This window comes from Prionailurus viverrinus, chromosome A3, assembly GCF_022837055.1.
Source record: "Prionailurus viverrinus isolate Anna chromosome A3, UM_Priviv_1.0, whole genome shotgun sequence".
NCBI classification, from domain to species: domain Eukaryota; kingdom Metazoa; phylum Chordata; class Mammalia; order Carnivora; family Felidae; genus Prionailurus; species Prionailurus viverrinus.
In genome coordinates, this window is record NC_062563.1 from 120,450,975 (window position 1) to 120,473,612 (window position 22,638).

Consider the following 22,638-nt stretch of genomic DNA (forward strand, 5'->3'; position numbering starts at 1 on the left):
GGAAGGCCAGAAGTAAATCAGGCTAGGGTAAAGGAACGACAGAGTCAGGAAACGTTTAGGAGTCAAGGTGCCTGGCACCACTCTGAAGGGGAGGGGTGAGCTATACGCGTCTGCAGGCAGAAAGGCAGGAGCAGTGGAATGATGGAGGATGGTACCTGTGGAGGGAACAAGTGTGGGTGGTGGATACCCCCCGCCCCGTCCCCGCCAGGTAGGCTGCAACCTCAGCAGTCACTCCGTAGGTTGCAAGCCAGAGAGGGAGGGGCCTCCCGGACGCCAGAAGGCATCAGCAACCTGCCAGAACCCGGTTAACAAAGGCAGGACTACAATTCCCAGCATGCTCGGGCCCAGTGGGGTGACGGCGGGCGGTGCCTGCGCCGCACCCGCCTGGTGGGCGCGGGACCTGGGTCGGCACCCGAGCCTGTCATTCCGGAGGGGTCCGCGGGGGTGCGGGCGGGCGATGCACCCCTGTCCCCCGCGCTCCGGCCGCGCCGGGCTCGCGCCTCCCGCCCCGCGGCCCCGCCCCTTGCCCCACCCCAGCCGGGCGGCTTAGCTGGGGCCGCAGCGCGGCGGCAACATCACTCTCGCCGCGGCTGCTCCGCCCCATCCCCTTCTGTTTTTCTCTCTCATTCTCCGGTGGCAGCGGCGGGGAAGGTGGAGGCAGGGGCAGCGGCAGCCGCGCTGGCTGCAATGAATGATCCCCCAGCGCGGGGGGAGGACCCCAGGTGAGCCTCTGCCCTCGGGAGGGCCGGGACCCCCGGCCGCCCAGGACCAGCAGCCCCCGCCATGGATCCCTAGAAGAGGAGGAGGAGGAGAAGACAGCTTCGCCGCCCACCCCCATCCCATTTTCCTCTTCCTTTATCTCATTGTTGCCGTAGCTGTTTACGGCAGCGCTCCCTCTGCCCCAGCATGGGGCGGGTTCCGGGCACTGCCATTCGGCCGGTGCGGCTCCCGCGGCTGCCCGGGGATTCTGCCTAATTCTCCCTGCCCGGCCGGTGCAGCGAGGACCGGAGAGCGGTGGAGGCCCGGACTGCAGCAGCGGCGGGGCCACCTCCCAGCATCCCCACCCTAGGAGGCTGCATGCGGATTGAAGAGCGGCGCCTGGGGGCTGGGCCGGCCCCGCTGATCCGGACCTAGAGAGGACAGCAGGACTGCCCAGGCTGCGGAGGGGCCCTGGGGGCAGGAAGGACAGAGCAGCAAGATGGCCAGTAAAACCAAGGCCAGCGAGGCCCTAAAGGTGGTGGCCCGGTGCCGCCCCCTCAGCCGGAAGGAGGAGGCTGCTGGTCACGAGCAGATCCTGACCATGGACGTGAAACTGGGCCAGGTGACCCTGCGGAACCCCCGCGCTGCCCCAGGGGAGCTGCCCAAGTCCTTCACCTTTGATGCCGTGTACGATGCCAGCTCCAAGCAGGCGGACTTGTATGATGAAACCGTGAGGCCCCTGGTAGACTCGGTGCTTCAGGGTTTCAATGGCACGGTGTTTGCCTACGGCCAGACGGGCACTGGCAAGACCTACACCATGCAGGGGACCTGGGTGGAGCCCGAGCTGCGCGGGGTCATCCCCAATGCCTTTGAGCATATCTTCACCCACATCTCTCGCTCCCAGAACCAGCAGTACCTGGTCCGGGCCTCCTACCTGGAGATCTACCAGGAGGAGATTCGAGACCTGCTCTCCAAGGAGCCTGGCAAGAGGCTAGAACTGAAGGAGAACCCGGAGACCGGCGTCTACATCAAGGACCTCTCCTCCTTCGTCACCAAGAATGTCAAGGAGATTGAGCACGTGATGAACCTGGGGAACCAGACCCGGGCAGTGGGCAGCACTCACATGAATGAGGTCAGCTCCCGCTCCCATGCCATCTTCGTCATCACGGTGGAGTGCAGTGAGCGAGGCTCAGATGGTCAGGACCACATCCGTGTGGGCAAGCTCAACCTGGTGGACCTGGCTGGCAGTGAGAGGCAGAACAAGGCAGGCCCCAACACAGCCGGAGGGACGGTCACGCAGTCCACGGGGAGTGGCGGTGGTGGTGGTGGTGGTGGTGGTGGTGGTGGTGGTGGTGGAGGTGGAGAGAGGCCTAAGGAAGCCTCCAAAATCAACCTCTCACTGTCTGCCCTGGGCAACGTGATCGCTGCTCTGGCGGGGAACAGGAGCACTCACATCCCTTACCGGGACTCCAAGCTGACCCGGCTGCTCCAGGACTCTCTGGGGGGGAACGCCAAGACCATCATGGTGGCCACCCTGGGGCCAGCTTCTCACAGTTACGACGAGAGCCTCTCCACCCTGCGCTTTGCCAACAGGGCCAAGAACATCAAGAACAAGCCCCGGGTGAATGAGGACCCCAAGGACACTCTGCTGCGGGAATTTCAGGAGGAGATCGCCCGCCTGAAGGCCCAGCTGGAGAAGAAGGGGATGCTGGGAAAGCGGCTCCGGAGGAAGAGCAGCCGCAGGAAGAAGGCTGTGTCAGCCCCAGCCGGGTACCCTGAGGGGCCAGTGATAGAGGCCTGGGTGGCTGAAGAGGAGGATGGCAACAACAACAACCACCGCCCGCCCCAGCCTACTCTGGAGTCAGCCTTGGATAAGAACATGGAGAATTACCTGCAGGAACAGAAGGAGCGTCTGGAGGAAGAGAAGGCGGCCATCCAGGATGACCGCAGCCTCGTGAGCGAGGAGAAGCAGAAGCTGCTGGAGGAAAAGGAGAAGATGCTGGAAGACCTAAGGCGGGAGCAGCAGGCCACAGAGCTGCTCGCAGCCAAGTACAAGGTAAGGGCCCCAGAGAGCAGGGGTACTCCAGAGGTCCCCAGAGGGATCTGGGTGACAGGCGTTTCTTTGAGGGTCTGTGCCCTAACCTGAGTGAAGCAAGGTGTCCTCCCTCAGCGCCACACACTGCCCTCTTGCCAGATGCTCCCCTGGAGCAGCCAGGCAAATTCCTGTGATTCCCGGCTGCCAGGCAGAACCTTCCAGGAGCGCCTAGGAGGACAGACAAACTCACACGCATACACACACGAAGCAAAGCAGGCAGGTGATCTTTCAAGCCAGTGAACCTGAGCTGGTCTCACCTACTGCCTGTCCATCTCTGCTGGTGCCGTCTGTGTCAGTCGGGTCCACGGGACGACCAGGTCAGCCTCGTTTGGGTGTGGATTGTCTTGCACAGCCTCCTCCCCTGGGACCTCCTCCCTCTGCAGCACCTTCACACCTCACACCATTTTAACCATATCTGACATTCGGACAGCACTTCCCGGTTGACCAAATGCCCCACAAACGCGATCTCCTTTGAGCCTTACAGGAGCCATCCAGGGTCCTGGTTCTTAAATCCCCACCGTACAGGCAAGGAACTAAGTAAGTCTCAGAGAGGTGACATGACCAAGGTTCCATCCTACAAAATGGCAGAGCTGAGCTGGAATGCCTGGACCTCGGGCTCTTTCGGTACTTGGATGGCAAGGTAGCACTAGGGATGGATCCAGCTTCCCATGAAAGCAGTCCACAGGAGCCATGCAGTGCAGAGCCTGGTCCTTGGTAGCATCAGGAGGGAGATTCAGGGATCACAGAGAGGGGACGAGAGAGCACTGGGCTCTACCCTGGAGCCCTGGAGACTAGGCCTAGCTATTCTATAGCTCATTAAGTGACCTTGTATAAGTTGCTTCCTCCTTTTCTCAAACCTCAGTTTCCCTTTTGGTAAAACCGAGGTGGTCTCGGCGATCTCTGAACCTCTTCCAACCTGAGAAGCAAACTGGCCCCCACACCCAGGCCTCGTCCTGGTCCCAGTAAGAGCTAGTTACCCCGTTGCCCTGAGAGCTATCTGGGCCTTCCTGAGCTGTTCCCTTCCCGATGGGGGCCACCAGGCCCTAGGTGGGGCTAAGCTACAGAGGTCCCTGCCAGGCCAGCCACAGACCTGTTAAATTTCACTGCTGCTGATGCCACAACTCAATGGTCCAGGTGTTTCCGGGTCCCTGGATTCCTCAGCACTAGGGGTTGGAGGAAGGACACAGGGAACCATGCGCTTGCTGGTTCACTTGCTGGAGAGAAAAAAACATTGCTATTTTTTATGCCCTCTCAAGAGTGTGGGCTGGGGATCAGGGAACCCAGCCCGCGGAAGGAGAGCGGCAGCTGCTGCAAGACGGGCAGATGAGCTGTATGCCATTGTCTGTGTTTATGGGAATGTGTTGCAGCACCCGCGGCTCTGGCCTTGCATATTTAATATTTAATTCACCTCCGTGAGCTCAGCAAGGGTTCTGCTGAGGTGCTTCCTCAAAGAACGGATCAGGGGCCCGGCACCTTTGGGGCCATCCTGGGAGAAGCGAGATGTTAACGGCAGAATAGTTACACTCAGCTCTCCCTAGGAGGAAGGGAATCCAGGCAGTCTGGTGCTTTCCACTGGGAAAGCTTACATGGGCAGGAGTCTGTCATTGGTTTCATTACCAAGAGTGCCCCCTTACCCCTTACTTTCCCTTCTCCATCCTCATGTCCCTTAAGGCTGGGAGGCCGTGGAGGCTGAGACGGTGCAGAAACACACTTCAGCCCTGACGAAATGGGTAGAGGGGTTGGAGTGAAGGATCCAGTGGATTCTTCCCACTGGGAACAATGGGATCTCCCATTGTTGGCAACTGACTGGCTCCCTCAGTAAGAGTCTTGGATCTCAGGCAGTGTGGGCACAGATAATAGGATGGTCAGGAGATCAGGGCAGCCAGCGCCAGAATTCTTGCTCTAAAGGCATGGTCCACAGAACCCTCCTTCTTAATGCTGGCAGGGGCTTTGGGAAACTGAGGCCTGGACTTGCCCAGGGCCACACAGGTAAGTTAAGGAAATCCTAGACTCTTTATGCTTGATCTGGCCTCTCCATGACAGCAGCATCCTGATGTTACCTGTGCTACTTGATAATCAGAAAAATTCATTTTTCTGTAACTCTTTGACATCTTCACCTCAGGCAACCCCAAGAGATGGGAACTACTTGTTCCCATTTGACAGTTAGGAAAACCAAGGCTGGGGAAGTTGAGTGACTCTCTCTGTGCCCTCAGCTGATAAGCAGTGGAGCCAGGACTGGGACCCAGGTCTCCTAATGCCCCCAGACCTGTGCTCTTCTCAAGTCATCACAGTCCCTCCATGTTTGCTCACTGTGTGATTCAGGGCGAAGGCCTTCGCCTCTCTAGGCCTTAGGTTTCCGTTCGCCTAATGAGAAGTCCCGCATATCTGACACATCTCCCTGGGGACTGGGAGAAACGGTCATTATGTGCCAGGCTTTCAGCCGTTAGTGGAGGGGGAGGGGTGGCTGGGAAATTCCAGGAGGGGAATGAGTCCATGTCCTGTGACTTCTTATCACACCCAGCCCAGGACAAACAGCAACAAGCAACTCAAAGTGGAGCCTGGACAGAGCACCCCAAGCTCCTCGTACCTCTAAGGCGCTGGCTGGTTCAGTGTTGGATGTTTCTGGGATGGAGGAAACAATTTGAGGACTTTTGAGGGATCACCAGGGCGAAGAGGGGAGGAGCGAGGTAGAGATAATCCCGGGCCTGCCTATTCCACGGGCTTGTGCCAAAGATTAAATGAGATCATTAGTGGGTGGGCATTTGAAATACGTTGAAAGAGCCAAATAAATGGAGGGGCATTAGCAGCCACAGGGTGGCTTCTGTCTACCAAGCAGGGGTCCAGTGATCTCCGGGATTGACATCTTTGTTGTTAGCTTGACTCTTTCCTTGCCGGGCCGTCCCCCACGGCCTTGCCATAACCCTGCAGCTCCGGAAGCAGAGCCGGGCAAGAAAGACGTGGGAGAACTCAGAAGGCTGGGAGCTCGGGTCCCTCCTGGAAATTAACTGAGCTTCTGCTCCCCATCAGCCACACTCTCCTCTGGTTCCCACTTCTGAGTTACGGCATCAACTCCCCTTCTCGCCTCCCCCCATTCCCTTCTTCCCGCTCACACCACCCTCTGGGGGCAACTAAGCGGTAGCTGATGCGACCTAGTGCCCTCATTCACTCTCTGACTCATCTTACAGTCTGTCTCGCCCGCTTTCTCTTCCACCTCCAGGCTCCCTGCTTCCTTTGTTCTGTCCTCACTGTGTACAAACACAGTGCCTGTCTCCTTGGAGTCTCCTTTCATCTCTCCTTCTGTGTTCACCGTGGGCCTCAGGGGGTGTTAGGTGTGCAAATGTGTGCTTGCTTGTGATTGCGATTGTGACCAGCGCCTGCTTTCTCACGAATCGTTAGCAACCCTTATGTAGTACCTCCAGGGGGCTTGATGGCTTCCAGGGCCTATGGGGAAGGGGGCGCAGGGCAAGTCACAGACCCACAACTGAGGCTGTGGCTCTGCTGACATGTGTCTGGGCACAGTGCACGGACTGCGGTGAGCACTGGTGAAAGCATATGGATTGGTTGGGAGAAGGCCCACTTTATTCACGTTTAATTGTGCAAGGCGTTTTTGGTTTTTTTGGTTTTTTATTTTTTTTAATGTTTATTTCTGAGACAGAGAGAGACAGAACATGAGTGGGGGAGGGAGAGAGAGAGGGAGACACAGGGTCAGAAGCAGGCTCCAGGCTCTGAGCTGTCAGCACAGAGCCCGGCGCGGGGCTCGAACTCACAAACCGTGAGATCATGACCTGCGCCAAAGTTGGTCACTCAACCAACTGAGCCACCCAGGCGCGCCCCGCAAGACGTTTTTTAAATGACTACTTTAATTTCGCACTGAGTTGTTTGAGGGATTGGACCAGGTAATCTCTAAAACTTTGATCCTGGATACTTAAGAGAGAAAACAGAAGTGTGTCTCAGGGAGGTCAGGGCTGCAGATGACACAAAATGAGGGTTCCAGTTAAAGAGAGGAGGGGAAGAGGCATGCCTGTTGGTCCCCACGTAACTAGGTCTGGAGGGAGAAGAGCAGGCAGGTCTTGGCCGGAGCCCAGCTCTGTCTGTGGTGGGTGTAGAAAAGAGACCCTGCAGCAGCGGCTCCCAAAGCCAAAGGGATGAGGTCATTGCAGAGAATACAAACTGCATTGAATTTTTATTGTCCACTTTGTAGGTCCCTCTTCTTCCCCCCCCCCCACCCCCCCACTCATAAGCACTGGGATTAACCACGAGAAGCTATGCAAAAAGGGAGTTTCAAGCTCCAGAAATAGCAGTGATCACAGTAATAATGCCGTTTACTTAACACTTGCTATGTGCCAAGCACGATACTACATACTGTATTATAAATTATGCAACTTAATCCACACAAGCACCTTCCAAGAAAGGTGGTGTCACTCTTCCCATTTTATAGCTGTTAAACCGAGGCCCATGGAGGTTAAGTAACTTGCCCAAGGCCTCATATTTTGCATGTGGCAAATCCAGTCGAGCCCGGGTTGGTTTAACACAAAATTTGATCCTCTTTTATGCTTAAAGAATTAGGAAGATCAGCAACCTGGTTGCTAGGAAGGTGGTGGAAAATGGCAGGACGTTGTGTGGCTGCATTGAACTTGAGGTGACAAAATCCAATGGGCAGCTAGAGATGAATGGATGGAGTTTAAGAGGAGGCACAAGACCAGAGATGGAGATTGGGGGCCCGTCTTTAGAAGAGATCTTAAATGGGACCCTCACCCTCTGTTCTTGACACTCTCTCCCTCTGTGTAAATGACTCCCAGACTGGGGTCTCCCATCCTGGTCTCTCTGCTGACCTTGTTCTGTAGCGTGCTGTATTCAGAACAGGTGCATCAGACACAGACCTGAGTTTAGTGACTTACTAGCTCTGAGACCTCAGTTACCTCCTCTATAAAGTGAAACAATAACAGTACCACTACGTCAGTGCTATTGGGAGGATTAAATGAGATAATCAGCGTTAAAACACTTTGCACAGTTCCTGGCATGGAAGTGTTCGGTAAATAACAACTGTTTATTACTGCCTCATGGACAGTGTCTCCTGGCTTCACCTTCCTGATAAGTCAGACACACCACGTTTTAGTCTGGCATTCAGGGCCTGCCAGTGGCTGGCTGCCATATATCTCCTCAATCTTGCCCACCCAAGCCAGCTACTCCAGTGGGAGAACCTCACAGCCAGCTGACCTACCCCCATCTTTTGAACCTAATAGGCACCTCACTTTCTGATGATTGCACCGTTTTTTGTTTTTTTTTTTTTTAATGTTTATTTATTTTTAAGTCAGAGAGAGCCAGTATGCACAGGGGAGGGGCAGAGAGAGAGGAGACCCAGAATCCACAGCAGGCTCCAGGCTCTGAGCTGTCAGCACAGAGCCCGATGTGGGGCTCGAACTCACAAACCGTGTGATTGTGACCTGAGCCAAAGTTGGATGCTTAACTGACTGAGCCACCAGGCGCCTTGATTGTCCTGTTTTTATATCCTAGATTGTCCTGGTAGCCAGAGGATGGGAATTACAGGAGCAGATTAAATTCAATATGAAAAACTTCCTAACACTTAGAAATGGGCTGCTTCTAGAGGTAGTGGGCTTCAATCCCTGGGAGGGCTCAAGGAGAAACTGAATGTCAGAGGCGCTCAAAAGGGATTTATCTATCAGCAAAGCCATTGAACTCGATGGTCTTTAAAGTCCCCTCCTCCTCCTAAAAGTCCTTAATTGTTGGAAATACTATTTTTTTAGAGCAAAATATAAAATACTCAGTTCATCTTTTTGAAAATTCAGATTAGGGGTGTCTGGCTGGCTCAGTCAGAAGAGCATACAACTCCTGATCATGAGTTTGAACCCCATGTTGGGGATAGAGGTGACTTAAATAAATAAAACTTTATATTACTATTACTATTTTTTCTAAGTAGGCTCCATGCCCAGCGTGGAGCCCAATATGGAGCCCAACGTGGAGCTTGAACTCACAACCCTGAGATCAAGACCTGAGCTGAGATCAAGAGTCAGATGCTTAACTGACTGAGCCATCCAGGTGCCCCAATAAATAAAACCTAAAAAAGAAAAAAGAAAAAATTAAGACCAGAGGGTTTGTTTTAATGTATGCATTCAATCAATAATAAAAAATAATTTTCAGTTCTCTATCGTGGCCAGTTAGAAAAAGACGATGAAATGAAGAAAAGAGAGAAGAGAACGGGGAGAAAGACAGGAAAGAAATAGAAGGGGACGGTGAAGAGGGGAAAGAGAAGTGGGGTCATAAAGGCAGGGAGAAAGAAGGAGAAAGTGGGTAAAGGGGCGAACAGCAGGACTTCTGGGGAGAAGGAGCCCCAGGAGGAGAAAAAGTGCTGTGGAGGGGGGAGTTAAATACCCAGTATCGTTCCGCTCTCTGGTCTTCACGTTGGTCTCTGAATAGGGCTGTTACCAGTCTCTGGAGAGACTCCCCAGTAATCTAGGAAGTGTCTACTTCCCCAAAGCTGGTCTGGTGCCTTCCACGTCCCCCAGGACACCAGTCCCATGCCAGACACTCGGATTTACGGGGCTGGGTCATCAGGGACTACACAACACACCCCCATCTCAGCTAAGTCCTCCACCATCCTTGAGAGAAGCCTCCTGATACAAAGTGATGGGTGCCCCGAGCTGCGTCTGACATCTAGGATCAGAGTCCATGGCCTCTCGGCATTGATGGGATCTGTGTCTTCTCTTCCTTCCCATCCCTGGCAGCAGTGTGATCATTTAACAGAACTACCATGAGCTGGGGCGTTTTATAATATAAAGATCTGCCTGGCAAGAAGCATTTAAGACTCATACATTTCCATCAGATGTTTTGGGCTTCGAGTTATGTCGAGGCTCAGCAGGCCTTTTGGTCCAGTGTTGGGTTTCTCCCTATGTGTGTTGACTGGAGGACTGTATTATTGCCCTTAGTCATTTCCAGCCCCCAGATAGCACAAGATTGGATCAAGTGGCTATGATAATGTTCTCATTGTGCTCTGAGGACTAGAGGCAAGGCCTGGAATGCAGCTAGAGAAGGGCACCCTTCTCCTGCCATGCCCTGCCAGCCTGTTGCACCTGACCAGTCTAGGGCGCTTCTGGAGCCTTCTTGGCCTGAGAGCTGTTGAACCAGGTAGCCTGAGGAGATAAGAAAATGGTCCCTCTTCCCACAAAGCTAGCCATTCTGCCATGCAGCTGTGCAAGGCAGATCCCTGTTCCCAGAGTTCAGAGGGCACCTGTTCTTGTGGTTTGGTATATCTAGAATTTGTAATATGCTGAGAAATTCCTGGGCATTAACTCCTGGTCATATTAGAGTTATTTCTCAGTCGTCTCCCTTTCCTGCCAGATGTACTTAACAGGAGTACCAGGTCCTGAGCTGATCTGTTTCTATAGCACTAGGTGACGGACCTGCAGGCTTTCTCCTTTCTTGAGGTGAGCCAGCAGAATAATAATGACAACAATAGTAATGATGATGATAGCTACCATTTCTTTAGTGCAGGTTTCGTACAGCCAAACACGCTGCCTGTGTTCTTTATGTGCATTGTTTTTCGTTAATCCGCACATCAGCCCCATGAAGTAGTACTATTTTAATCTCGACGTGACCAGTGAGGCTACCGAGACTCCTTAAGGAAGGAACAACCCAGGGTCACGTGCCTAGGAAGAGTTAGGGCCAGAACAGGAGCCTCTGTCTGCCTGTCTCCAGAGCCCACGATCTTTACCTCCACACTGTAACACCAACTCAGATACGAAAGATTCATGCCAGATCCCGGGCTAATAGGCCCCAGTGGGAGCTCTTATCTGGAGAGATGCTTAAATCAACCCATCTCTGGCCTTCCGTATGATGCAAACCCCCGCCCCTAACTCACCTGGCTCCATTCATTCATATCATCAACAAATCTTTTCGAGTACCCATGACCAGAAGCATGTATCAGTAGGTATAGTTGAATAAGTCTTTAAATTATTTAAATTTCTGGAAGGAATGATGAGAATTCACTAATAGTGGTTATTTCTAAGAATTTTAATGGGGAGGGAGGCTTTCATGTTTCAATTTATACTTTGTTTACCTTTATCATTTTATTTTTACTGCAAGCATATAGTACTTTGTTAAATAAAAACTAATCTAAAAATTTTAAGGGAGGAAAAATATATAAATGTGTTAACACCTGGTTGGAAGATTGCCTTAAAAACAATGAATAGGGGCGCCTGGGTGGCGCAGTCGGTTAAGCGTCCAACTTCAGCCAGGTCACGATCTCGCGGTCCGTGAGTTCGAGCCCCGCGTCGGGCTCTGGGCTGATGGCTCAGAGCCTGGAGCCTGTTTCCGATTCTGTGTCTCCCTCTCTCTCTGCCCCTCCCCCATTCATGCTCTGTCTCTCTCTGTCCCAAAAATAAGTAAACGTTGAAAAAAAAAATTAAAAAAAAAAACAAACAATGAATAATTGGGGCCTGGGTGGCTCAGTCGGTTAAGCGTCCGACTTCGGCTCAGGTCATGAGCTCACTGTTTGTGAGTTCAAGCCCCGCGTCGGGCTCTGTGCTGACAGCTCGGAGCCTGGAGCCTGTTTCAGATTCTGTGTCTCCTTCTCTGTCTCTCTGGCCCTCCCCCGTTCATGCTCTGTCTCTCTCTGTCTCAAAAATAAATAAGCGTTAAAAAAAATTATTAAAAAAAAATGAATAATTGAGGGAGATCCAGGGTTGATAATCATTCTCAGTGATATTCAGTTATTGGTAATCCTGTGACCGTGGACAAGTCACTTCCCCTCCCAGGGACTGTAAGACATGATCAGTAGATGATTCCTTGCTTTCTATACTATTTGCTGATTCACCTCAGAAGCAGCAGGTCAGGAGCCCAAGGTTAGAGGTCAGCCTGAATGATGGGCAGTGGGGACTGGAGAGGAATGACCAAGCATTGCCTGGGGGCTGGAGGCTGTATGACCCCAGTGACCCACCTAAGCCCTTTGGCCCTGTGCCCAGGCTGTCAAATGCTGAGTCTGCCCTTTATGCCTCCTTAGGTCTCATCCAGTTCTGACATTATAGCGTTCTGTTGTTCACTTGCATCCCTGGTGCTGGAGAGACACCCTCTAGAACACTACATCTAAACAAGGGAAGTAGGGGAGAAGGAGGAAGGTAGGGATCAGATGTGAGGTGTTTGTGGTTTTCTGACTGAAGTGAACGGGCTGTTTTTTTTCTTCCCGCTTTTCTCCGAGGGGCATCCATCCCCTGTCCAATACAAAGCTGGGAGCGGAGTCCAGCTCAGTTCACTCCCCAGCCAATATGCTTCCTGATCGCTAATTTTTTTCTTCTTGATGGGAGAATTCCTAGCATTTGAGAGACCAGTCCTTTCTGTTGTGCTTTGAGCCATCCAAGGAGACTCAAGGCAGGAAACAGCCCGAGTCTCCTGATTTCTGTCCCCCGGGGCAGAAAATCGCTGCAAATAGCACGGTTCTTCCCATTACTGTTGTCTCTTTGGTTTCTTTTTCTTTTTTCTTTCTTTCTTTTTTTTTTTTTTTCCTCTTACTGCTATCTTCTCAAGATCTGTAACGAGGGAGCCACAGAAGGAGAAATAGGCCTGTGACAGTAGGAGTGGTGGTAACAAGAGATTTGAGCAAGGACTGTTCCACTGATTGTTTTGTGTTGCTCTTTGTGATGAGTAGACACTGATTGACAAGTAACTGCTGACATTTGATTGCACTTTATCACTTACCAAGTACTTTCACATCTGTTACCCAACTCACCGTTCTTACCCAAAGCCTGCAAAGTTGGTGGTATTCTCTTCTGTTTTACAGATAAGGAAACTGAAGTCCAGGGTCTGATGCCCTAGATTTCATAGCAAATAGATTGTAATAGATTACATAGCAAATGTACCAGCATTCAGGCTCTCTGACATGCCCAGTGCTGTTTATATCATTCCTCTGTGGAACTTGGGAGGTGGCCTTTCCCATGAACATTCCAGGGGTTAGCCTCTCTCCGGGATGCTAGTGCTACTGACAGCCTCCCCCCAGGCATGTGGTTAAGACTCTAACCCACTCATCTCAGAGGCCCCCAGAAGATGCCTCAGGCAAAAGCATCTTCAGCAGAGATCTGCCTGTTTCGGCTCAGGGAGAAAGAAATGGCGCCCTGAGCTTTCCTGATGGTTCCCGAATTGGCAAAGGTGCAAATACCAAATGCTGCTTCTCTCCTAGGCTCCTTCCTTCCTGAACTCAGGAGAAAGCTGTGGAACGGGGAAAAGGACGCCAGTGGAGTTAGGAAGCTGCTGTTCAAATATCACCTCTGCCATTTACTGGCTCCATGACCTTGAGCGAGTCTGTTTACCAGTCTGAATCTCAGTTTCCTTTTATGTCAAATGGCAATCATTCTTGTTATCTCAAATGGGATGATTAAGCTTAAAAGGACCTAGCCTGGCCACAGGCACATGGCAAGTTGCATCTGTGATTCCTGTCGCCCTCAGAATGTCATAGATTAGCTGGCGCTGGCAGGGCAGAGCCTGTCTGGCTTCTGTGAAATCATACCTGATCGTATCTTCTCAGAAGAGTGGCTCTCTGGGCCTGGCTGTCTCCTATCTTTCCAGATTGGCGCTTAATGAGTACTGAGGCCTCCTTCCTCTTCCTTCTGGTCTTGCACTGGACCCTGCACAGGAAGGGGTGAACCTCTGAATATCCCAAGCTGGGCCTGAAGGCTGACATGGTCCCTGTGGTGAAATGGGCTATCAGTTGTCACAGCAGCCGCCTCTAATGCCTGGAATCAAGACCCTGGTCAAATTGGGAAATTATCTGGAAAGAACATAGTCAATGTAGGAGCAGATTACACTTCTTTATTTTATTTATTTTTTAATGTTCATTTCTTTTTTAAAAAATTTTTTTTTCAACGTTTATTTATTTTTGGGACAGAGAGAGACAGAGCATGAACGGGGGAGGGGCAGAGAGAGAGGGAGACACAGAATCGGAAACAGGCTCCAGGCTCCGAGCCATCAGCCCAGAGCCTGACGCGGGGCTCGAACTCACGGACCGCGAGATCGTGACCTGGCTGAAGTTGGACGCTTAACCGACTGCGCCACCCAGGCGCCCCAATGTTCATTTCTGAGACAGAGAGAGACAGAGCATGAGTGGGGGAGGGGCAGAGAGAGAGGTTAGACACAGAATCCGAAGCGGGCTCCAGGCTCTGAGCTGTCAGCACAGAGCCCGACAACGGGGCTTAAACTCACAAACCGTGAGATCATGACCTGAGCCGAAGTCGGTCGCTCAACCAACTGAGCCACCCAGGCACCCCCAGATTACACTTAAAATTTCCTGGATTATGAGACTCCAGGCTTAGACTACTCCATCTCTGTTGACACATCTTAGTGTCCCATCTGTAAAGCAAAGGGGGTGGGGTCCATGATTTGCTGAGGCTGCCTTACTTATGCCATGATTTGTATCAGTCTCTCAAGAGTCAGACCATGGCCCTGGAGCGCCCAGCCCTGCCTCTTCCACCCCCACAGCCTCTGCTGGCCTTTTAGTTACACTGGACTTATTTAGAACCAGTAGGACCAAACCCAGTCCTGTCCACAGGCCCCACCCACCTGTCTTTTGCCTTGAGAGATCACAAAGGCAGCATTAACTAGGGCAGCTAAGAGCTCCAGGGAACTGTTCCTGGGGACTAGGAACCCTGTATTCCCAGCCCCTCTGTTTAGTAAATCCCAGCCTGAAGTGGGCCTACGGATTTGAGGCATCCCTGTCCCTCCCTGTCCTCCATAGGTGATAGTAAGGACAGAGATCTGAAGAAAAGGAGGAGATGGCAACCGGTATCCTCAGAAAAATGGGAGGGGGACATAAAAGTAAAAGCAACAAAAAAATCCCACCCATGTTTCCAAGCAAAGAATTGAAGTCATGCATGACATATTTCAGAGCGTGGGGGCGAAGCAGACAGCATGGGTTGAGAATGGGGAGAAGGTGGGGGCTGAGACCTTGCACCTGCCCACAGATGTTGTGCCAGGACCAGCCCCCCCCCCCCCCCCCCCCCCCACTTCTAGCATAAGACAGGCTCTGTCAGCCAGGCTTGGCTGACAGCGTGGGCTGGACAAGTGGGCAAGACTTGGTGAATCACCAGAAAGGCAAATTCAGTTGTCATTCAGACCACGTCTGTGCTGGGTTTCGGCGGGGCTGGCGGAGAAGCACAGGGGCTGTGGACAAATGGGAGTGGGGTGATAACAGACAGTCAGACATCATCCAGAATTCTCTTCATAGAGCCCAGGGCCCAGCCAGAAGGAGAGATCCTGAAGCAGAGTTCTAGATCCAAGGAGGAGATCCAAGGAGGAGATCTAACATGAAGGCCAATTAGCAAGAACTGACAGAGAAATCAGTCCTGAGAGTCCTATTGTACGGGTAGGGGAGGCTCAGAACCTGGGGGCCCTGGTGGTCTTGGCTGGAACAGCAGATTCCAGGACTGATTGGCAGCTCAAAGTCTGCCTGACTGTCTAAATGGGTATCTTGAATCCATTTGGACATTGTCAGGCAGAATTTTTTTTTTAATGTGTATTCATTTTTGAGAGAGAGAGGGAGAGAGAGGGAGGTGCGGGGGGGGGGGGGGCAGAGGATCTGAAGCAGGCTCTGCTCTGACAGAGAGTCCTATGTGGGGCTTGAAGTCACAAACTGCGAGATCATGACCTGAGCCAAAGTCGGACACTTAACCAGCCGAGCCACCCAGGCACCCCTGTCAGGCCGAATTTTGAATGAAGAGAGCAAAGGACTAGGTGTGGGTAGCTGGAGAAAGTGGAGGCTGAACAAAGAATTGTTTTCAATCAGAGGTCTGTCTCCTTACTTAAAGATCACCAAGAAAAAAAAAATAACTTGAAAAAAGCGTAAAAGGATATGTTGTGAAAGGAGAGCTCAGCCCTCCACAAGTCCACCTGAAAGGTATAGAGAATATAAAATAAATGGGAAGCCTCAATTTTATATCTACTATTAGAGCAATTAAAAAAAATTTTTTTAACGTTTATTTATTTATTTATTTATTTATTTTTAAAGGTTTCTTTTTAAAAAAATTTTTTTTTCAACATTTATTTACTTTTGGGACAGAGAGAGACAGAGCATGAATGGGGGAGGGGCAGAGAGAGAGGGAGACACAGAATCGGAAACAGGCTTCAGGCTCTGAGCCATCAGCCCAGAGCCCGACGCGGGGCTCGAACTCCCAGACCGCGAGATCGTGACCTGGCTGAAGTCGGACACTTAACCGACTGCGCCACCCAGGCGCCCCACGTTTATTTATTTTTGAGACAGAGAGAGACAGAGCATGAACGGGGAAGGGGCAGAGAGATAGGGAGACACAGAATCGGAAGCAGGCTCCAGGCTCTGAGCCATCAGCCCAGAGCCCGACGCGGGGCTCGAACTCACGGACTGTGAGATCGTGACCTGAGCTGCAGTCGGACGCTTAACCTACTGAGCCACCCAGGCGCCCCTAGAGCAATTTTTAATGATAATACTTTGTGCCTATGACATTGTAATAAAAGCAGCTCCATTATTTATTGCTGGCAGTAGTTTAAGTGGTATAAACTTGTTAGAATTTGGCAGTATGTTCTAAGATAGACAAAATGTTTATAATCCTTTGTCCACTCCTGAAATTTCCTTCTAAGAAAGTCATCTAAAAAAACCAAAAAATTATAGGTACAAGGATGTTTGTCATAAACATTGTACACAACCAAAATATCTTTTTTTTTAAATTTTTTAAATGTTTATTTTTATTTTTGAGACAGAGAGAGACAGAGCATGAACGGGGGAGGGGCAGAGAGAGGGAGACACAGAATCTGAAACAGGCTCCAGGCTCTGAGCTGTCAGCACCGAGCCCGACGCGGGGCTTGAACTCACGGACCGTGAGATCATGACCCGAGTGAAAATCGGACGCTTAACCGACTGCGCCACCCAGGTGCCCCAACACAACCAAAATATCTTCTAATGCAGGTTAATGAAATATATTTAAATTAGCTGCTGTATTATGTAATCATCAAATTTATAGTCATAAAGCTTAGTGAAGTAACAGGAAATTCTGGAGAGATTTGATTAAATGGAAATAGCAGGACATGAGTGTATATTTATACCTTGCCTGTTGATGTGAAAAAATGATGTGTGCATATGGAAAAATCTGGAAAAACAGGGAAAATAAAAGAAGCTGAGTATGTGAGGAATATGTCTTTTCCTAATTTTGTTTTATTTCTGTGGTTATTCTGATATTAGTGCTTTTTTTTTTTTCCTGAAGGGAGAGAAAGACAATAAAAGGTTAAATATGTGTGCTCAGGAGGGCACCTGGGGGAGCAGAGCAACTCTTGATCTCGGGGTCCTGCGTTCAAGCCCCACACTGGGCATAGAGCTTACTTTAAAAAAAAAGTGTCTTTAGAATCCCTTAATAAACTGTTAGATATTTAATACAGTCCTCCTGAGATAACCAATTCCATAAATTTACCACCTTTTATGAACAGTAGAACTTCCCTTTATTTGTCAAAAAAAACCCAAAGTATAAGCTCTTCCTCTATGTACCAGGACTGATTGGAAAAGCCTGGATCTTTCCTTTTCACACCTATTTTAATTTAATTTATCTTTTAAAGGGAACATTTTTTTTTTTTAATGTTTATTCATTTGAGAGAGAGAGTATGAGCAGGGGAGGGGCAGAGAGAGAGAGAGAGGGAGACAGAATCCAAAGCGGTCTCTGTCACACTGTCAGAACAGGGCTCCCTCCACCTGATGAACCACGAGATCACGACCTGAGCCAAGGTCAGATGCTTAACTGACTGAGCCACCCAGGTGCCCCTATTTTATTATTCTTTTTTAACGTTTATCATTTTAAGAGAACGTGTGCCTGAGCGGGAGAGGGGCAGAAAGAAAGAGAATCCCAAGCAGGCTCTGCACGTAGCACAGAGCCTGATGCAGGGCTCGATCTCACGACCAAGAGATCATAACCTGAGCCAAAATCATGAGTCAGACACTTAACCGACTGAGCCACATATGGTGCCCCATATTTTATTTTGTTTTTTTAATTAAGCAAGTTCTATGCCCCAGCCTGGGGCTCGAACTCACGACCCTGAGATCAGGAGTCGCATGCTCTACCGACTGAGCCAGCCAGGCACCCCCACACCTATTTTGATCGTATAGTTTCCAGGTCTATCCTCGTAACCTTTCTTTGTCTTTGCAGGCTAAAGAGTCCTAATTTTTAATAGCCCTTGGATGGTTTTAGCCGCCCTTCTCTAGATCACTCTCCTCCGTGTCCCCAGAGACGCAGTGAGGGAACTACACACAGTGCTCCAGATTGAGCTGCGTCACCATTTTATATTAGGGTAGAATGATTTTTGTTTTGTTTCCAAAAAAGCCTTCATGATGGTGCCTGGCCAGATGCTAGTGGCTTTTTTAGCTGTGGAAGCATATTAAGCCAATGTCTTCTGGGAACAATAGAGAATTACTCCCCCCTCCCCCACTTTTTTTTTTTTTAACTCATAACTGATTGCTCACAGCTATCATTTAATGAGTAGAGCTAGGATTACTTCTTCCCAGAATGTAAAACTGTAATTGAAGCTCATCTGACATTTTTTTTGTCAGCTCACACGGCCTAGAAATTCTCTTGGACGTTACCACTTACGAAGCTCTGGGGGCATCTGTGGAGCTGGGTATCTGGCCAGTGTTCTCTTTCTTGTGTGATTTCTAGTGAAAATCAGTCCTGTCTTTTAACATCTGAACAGTTTTCCATCCAGAGAGATGCCTGTTTCTGTTTCCTTTTCCTAATCCACCCCCCTATTACGAGAATATACTTCCCTTCTCTGTCTCCTTACCACCCCCCCCCCCACCGACCCCAGCCCCCCTATCTAAATTAACCAAGGCAGGGGTATTTTAACCTCTAACGTTCTGGCCACTGGCTTCCCCATGTACCGGAATAACCATGGGGATGAGTCAGACACGATTTTCTCCTGATGGAAACGTGTTGCTCTTCTCTTAGCAGGTTCTGCTTCCTAAAACATTGAACAGAATGTCTGGAGTAGAAAGAGCATGGGCTTTGGAGCCAGGCCGACCTGGGCCTGGATTTTCCATTTAAATTTAATGGCCGTGATGTGACTGACGGTGGATGGATTACTTAACCTGTCGGAGCTTTCGTAAGGAAAATGATGGTGCTAACAGCATGCCCCTTAAAGCATGTCACACGGGCCACCTGAGGATCTCCTTACAAAGCAGATTCTGATTCACTAGGTCTGTGTAGGGCCTGAGATCCTGCATTTGTAACAAGTCCCCCGGTAATATTGATTCTGGGGGGAACCTCAAAAAGCAGTGATTCTGGGGCACCTGGGTGACTCAGTCAGCTAAGTGTCTGACTCTTGATTCTGGCTCGGGTCATGATTTCACGGTTCCTGAGTTCAAGCCCTGCATCTGGCTCTGCACTGACAGTGTGGAGCCCACTTGGGATTCTCTCTCTCTCCATCTCTCTCTGTCCCTCCCCTGCTTGTGCTCTCTCTCTCTCTCTCTCTCAGAATAAATTTAGGGGCCCCTGGGTGGCTCAGTCGGTTAAGCATCCAACTTCGGCTCAGGTAATGATCTCGCATTTCATGGGTTCTAGTCCCGCATCGGGCTCTGTGCTGACAGCTCAGAGCCTGGAGCCTGCTTCGGATTCTGTGTCTCCCTCTCTCTCTCTGCCCCTCCCCCACTTGTGCTCTGTCTCTTTCTCTCAAAGATAAATAAACATTAAAAAAATAATAAAAATTAATTAATTAAAAAAAAAAAGCAGTGATTCTTAAATATGAACCTTGAAAAAACACCAATGCCCAGACCTCATCACTGGCTCTCCTGCCCCTTTCCAATTTGGTTGACAGTGGGGTGTAGCCTGGGCCTAATAAAACCTCCCCAGGTGACTCTAATAGACATCAAAGTTTAAGACCCAATTCTTAAAGGTTTAGTAGAAGTAAATATGGAACAGCTGACCAGCAAAGAAAATAATGGTTTTCTTCCTCCTGGTTCCCTGTCCTGTTCTCTCTCAACCCGGGTCCCCGTCCTTAACTCCATCAGGAAAACTGGGGCATCAGCAGTGGCCCCGCACCTTCCTTACCAGACTCTTCCATGGAGCACCTGGCTTGGGAGTTCTCACGGCCGGTCATGAGCCGAAGGGCCCAAGATTATAATGCGATGTGGCCCCGCAGTGGGAATTTGAAAGGCTCCCCAGTGACTCTAATATAGCAACCAAGTTTGAGAAGTCGTGTCTTTATGAGGTGGCAAAGAGTGAAGAACACTAGAGTCACGTAGAGTACCACGGGAAGTGCGAGGACTCAGGGCTGGAGTGTTCCAGAACGGGAAGCCAGGCCAGACACCAAGTCCCCCAACATCTCATTACCCAGTATTTGGAGGGATCAGTTATCCATGGCCCCAGCAGGAGGGGGTTTCCTCCGCATATGACAGAACTGCTGCCTTGTCTCCTTCCTGCCTCTTCACACCCGTCCCATCCCTCCTGCCAGGCTTCCCAGATTCTCAGACCCCACTGCTCTGCCCTTTCACCCTGCACCAGTGAGTGTGGGCCAGTCAGTTGAAGTAGGAGAAGTTGCCAGAAAGGGCCGGTTCTATTCTGGATGAGCGGGCCCAGGAAAAGGACCTAGAACCCCCCTCTGGGACCACCTCAGGGATTCCTTTCAGTTCAGCACACATTTATTGAGCACTTACTATGTGCCGAGCACCAAGACACGATTCCTACCCTGAAGGAGCTCACAGGGGAGACAGGATATCAGCAGTAATGGTCCATTCTGGGAAAATGGTAGGGACGTGTCCTAGTCAGGCCCAAAGGAAGAAATGCGCAGATTTGAGGGAATCAGAGAAAACATCCCAAGGTTCTCAAGGTGGGTCTTGCAGGATAAGGAGCGATTTTCCAGGTGGACGTGGAGTGGGAAGAGGAGCCCGGTGTCGTGGAAAGGCACAGCACATTCCAGGAGCTGGAATTCTTCCTTTTTTTTTTTTTTAATCAAAAATAAATTTATTCTTTGTTTTTCAGGAACAAATTTAGTGATTCATCACTTACATATAACACCCAGTGCTCATCCTAACCGGTGTCCTCCTCGATGCCCCTCACCCCTTCGGCCCTTCCCCCCACCCAACATGCCACCGGGCAGCCCTCAGTTTGTTCTCTGTATTTAAGAGCCTCTTGTGGTTTGTCTCCCTCTCTGTTTTTATATTATTTTTGCTTCCCTTCCCTTATGGTCATCGGTTTTGTATCTTAAATGCCACATCTGAGTGAAATCATATGATATTTGTCTTTCTTTGACTTAGTTCCCTGCAGGAGCTGGGATTCTTTGGGTGGAACTGGAGCACAGGGCACACCTGGGGAGTAGGCAGCCAGGGAGGCTGGGGGGCTGGGCCAGCCCGCGGGGCAGGGAGCTGCTGCCGACCTTGGGTTTTATCCTGCGAGGAATGGAGGCCTGGTAAATACTTCGCAGCAGAGGAGGGGCAGGCTCAGACTTGTGTTTTTGGTGACTGCCCCTGGGTGTCATGCGGGGGGTGGATGGAAGGGGAAACTGAGGCAGCAGGGAGTCCATGGCAAAAACCCAGGTGAGTCATGGAGACCGCAGTGAAGTCAGCAGGTGTCGGTCGTGAGGATGAAAAGGTGGGAATGGCGCGAGCCCTAACAAGGCAGACTTGAAGGGGTCTGATGACTGGCTTGGTGTAGGGGAGGTGGGGGGTTGCACTCAGGGCAGGGCCTGGGGTGAGGAAGCTAAGGTGCCTGGGGCACAAGATTTAAGGAGTCACTCACTGAAAGGATAGCCGCCTTGGGTGAGAAGGAAGAATCTAGGCTGAGTTTGTGCCTGTGGTGGGGGGCGGGGGGGGGGGGGGGGGCTGGGTGGTGAGATAGTAACTCACAGCAAGGCCTGGAGGGGAGGGGCAGTAGCCCAGCAGGTGGCGGTGGTGTGGCCGTGAGGACAGGCAGCTATCCGGGGGGCCCCTTGCTCTGCGGCAGCCCTGCCCTTGGCTTTGGAGGCTGTGTGGGGCCGCTCTGACTGGCCCGGTTTTGCTCAGCGCCCAATGGCATCCTCACACAGCTCAACCTCTGACCCCCAAAAGCAACCCTTAACCCCTGTCCCGCTTTGTCCACGGTGATGGGGCTCTCACAGGTGGCAAAGGGTCTTCCTTTCTCCCACATTGTGACAGCACCGTCTGCTTTGAGAGCCCTCAAGCAGGTCAGCCGGTTCCACTGGGAAAATTTCCAGTGGGGAGGCAGCCAATATCTTCTGGTGGCTCAAGGTGATTTCAACCTTCCGGGAAGCCTGGGATGAAATCAGAGGACAGCTGGAGTGCCCTGGGGCAGCACCCTCTGATTAGCAAGAATGAAAGTGCATTTTATGTAGTCACAGGTTACCCAGTTTATACAAATGCATGACCAGTTAAGCTTCAGAGTCAACCAGCACCCCTGGCAGGCGTGTGCTTAGCACCGGGCTGGGGGCTTTCACCCAGCACAGGAGCTCACGGACTGAGGGTGGCGGGTTCAAATCTTCCCTCTTTGTTAACTAGCTGCATGACCTCAGGCTGGTTACTCTCCCGTTTCTTCATTTGTTCAGTGGGGAAAGCAATAGCACCTTTCTCTTAGGGTGAGGATGGAGATCAGAGATGGTGTTTGTTAGGGGCTTAGTTCAGCCCCTCGCACATAGTACCCAGCAAATATTTGTCGGCCTCCCTGGAACAGAGCAGTTCCCGTGTTACGGATGTGAGAGCCAAAGGGGGTAACTTGGCCAGGGCCTTGCATTTAGTGGGCAGAACCCGAGTCTTTCTGGAGCTCTCCAGGGCTCATGCTGCTTCTGGAACCTCATATTGCCCCTTAGTGCTGCAAGGTCTTCCTTTGCTTTTGCTTTCCGTGTCAGCT

General features: G+C 51.0%; 1 protein-coding gene and 1 non-coding gene across 4 annotated transcripts in view; one reads left to right on the plus strand and one right to left on the minus strand.

Moving 5' to 3' along the window:
- The first annotated feature begins 394 nt into the window (after positions 1-394).
- The window catches only part of KIF3C (kinesin family member 3C), a 63,952-nt gene continuing 41,708 nt past the window's right edge, over positions 395-22,638 (plus strand). For all 3 annotated transcript variants that reach the window (XR_007151012.1, XR_007151011.1, XM_047853325.1), the window contains exon 1: positions 395-2,755. Coding sequence is in view for 1 of the 3 variants with exons in the window: in XM_047853325.1 (XP_047709281.1) it covers positions 1,199-2,755 (1,557 nt within the window). In the remaining 2 variants the exon portion in view is untranslated. The remainder of the gene's footprint in view (positions 2,756-22,638) is intronic.
- On the minus strand, positions 17,815-17,888 carry TRNAR-CCU (transfer RNA arginine (anticodon CCU)). Its single transcript has one exon. It is a non-coding gene; the product is annotated as a tRNA-Arg (tRNA).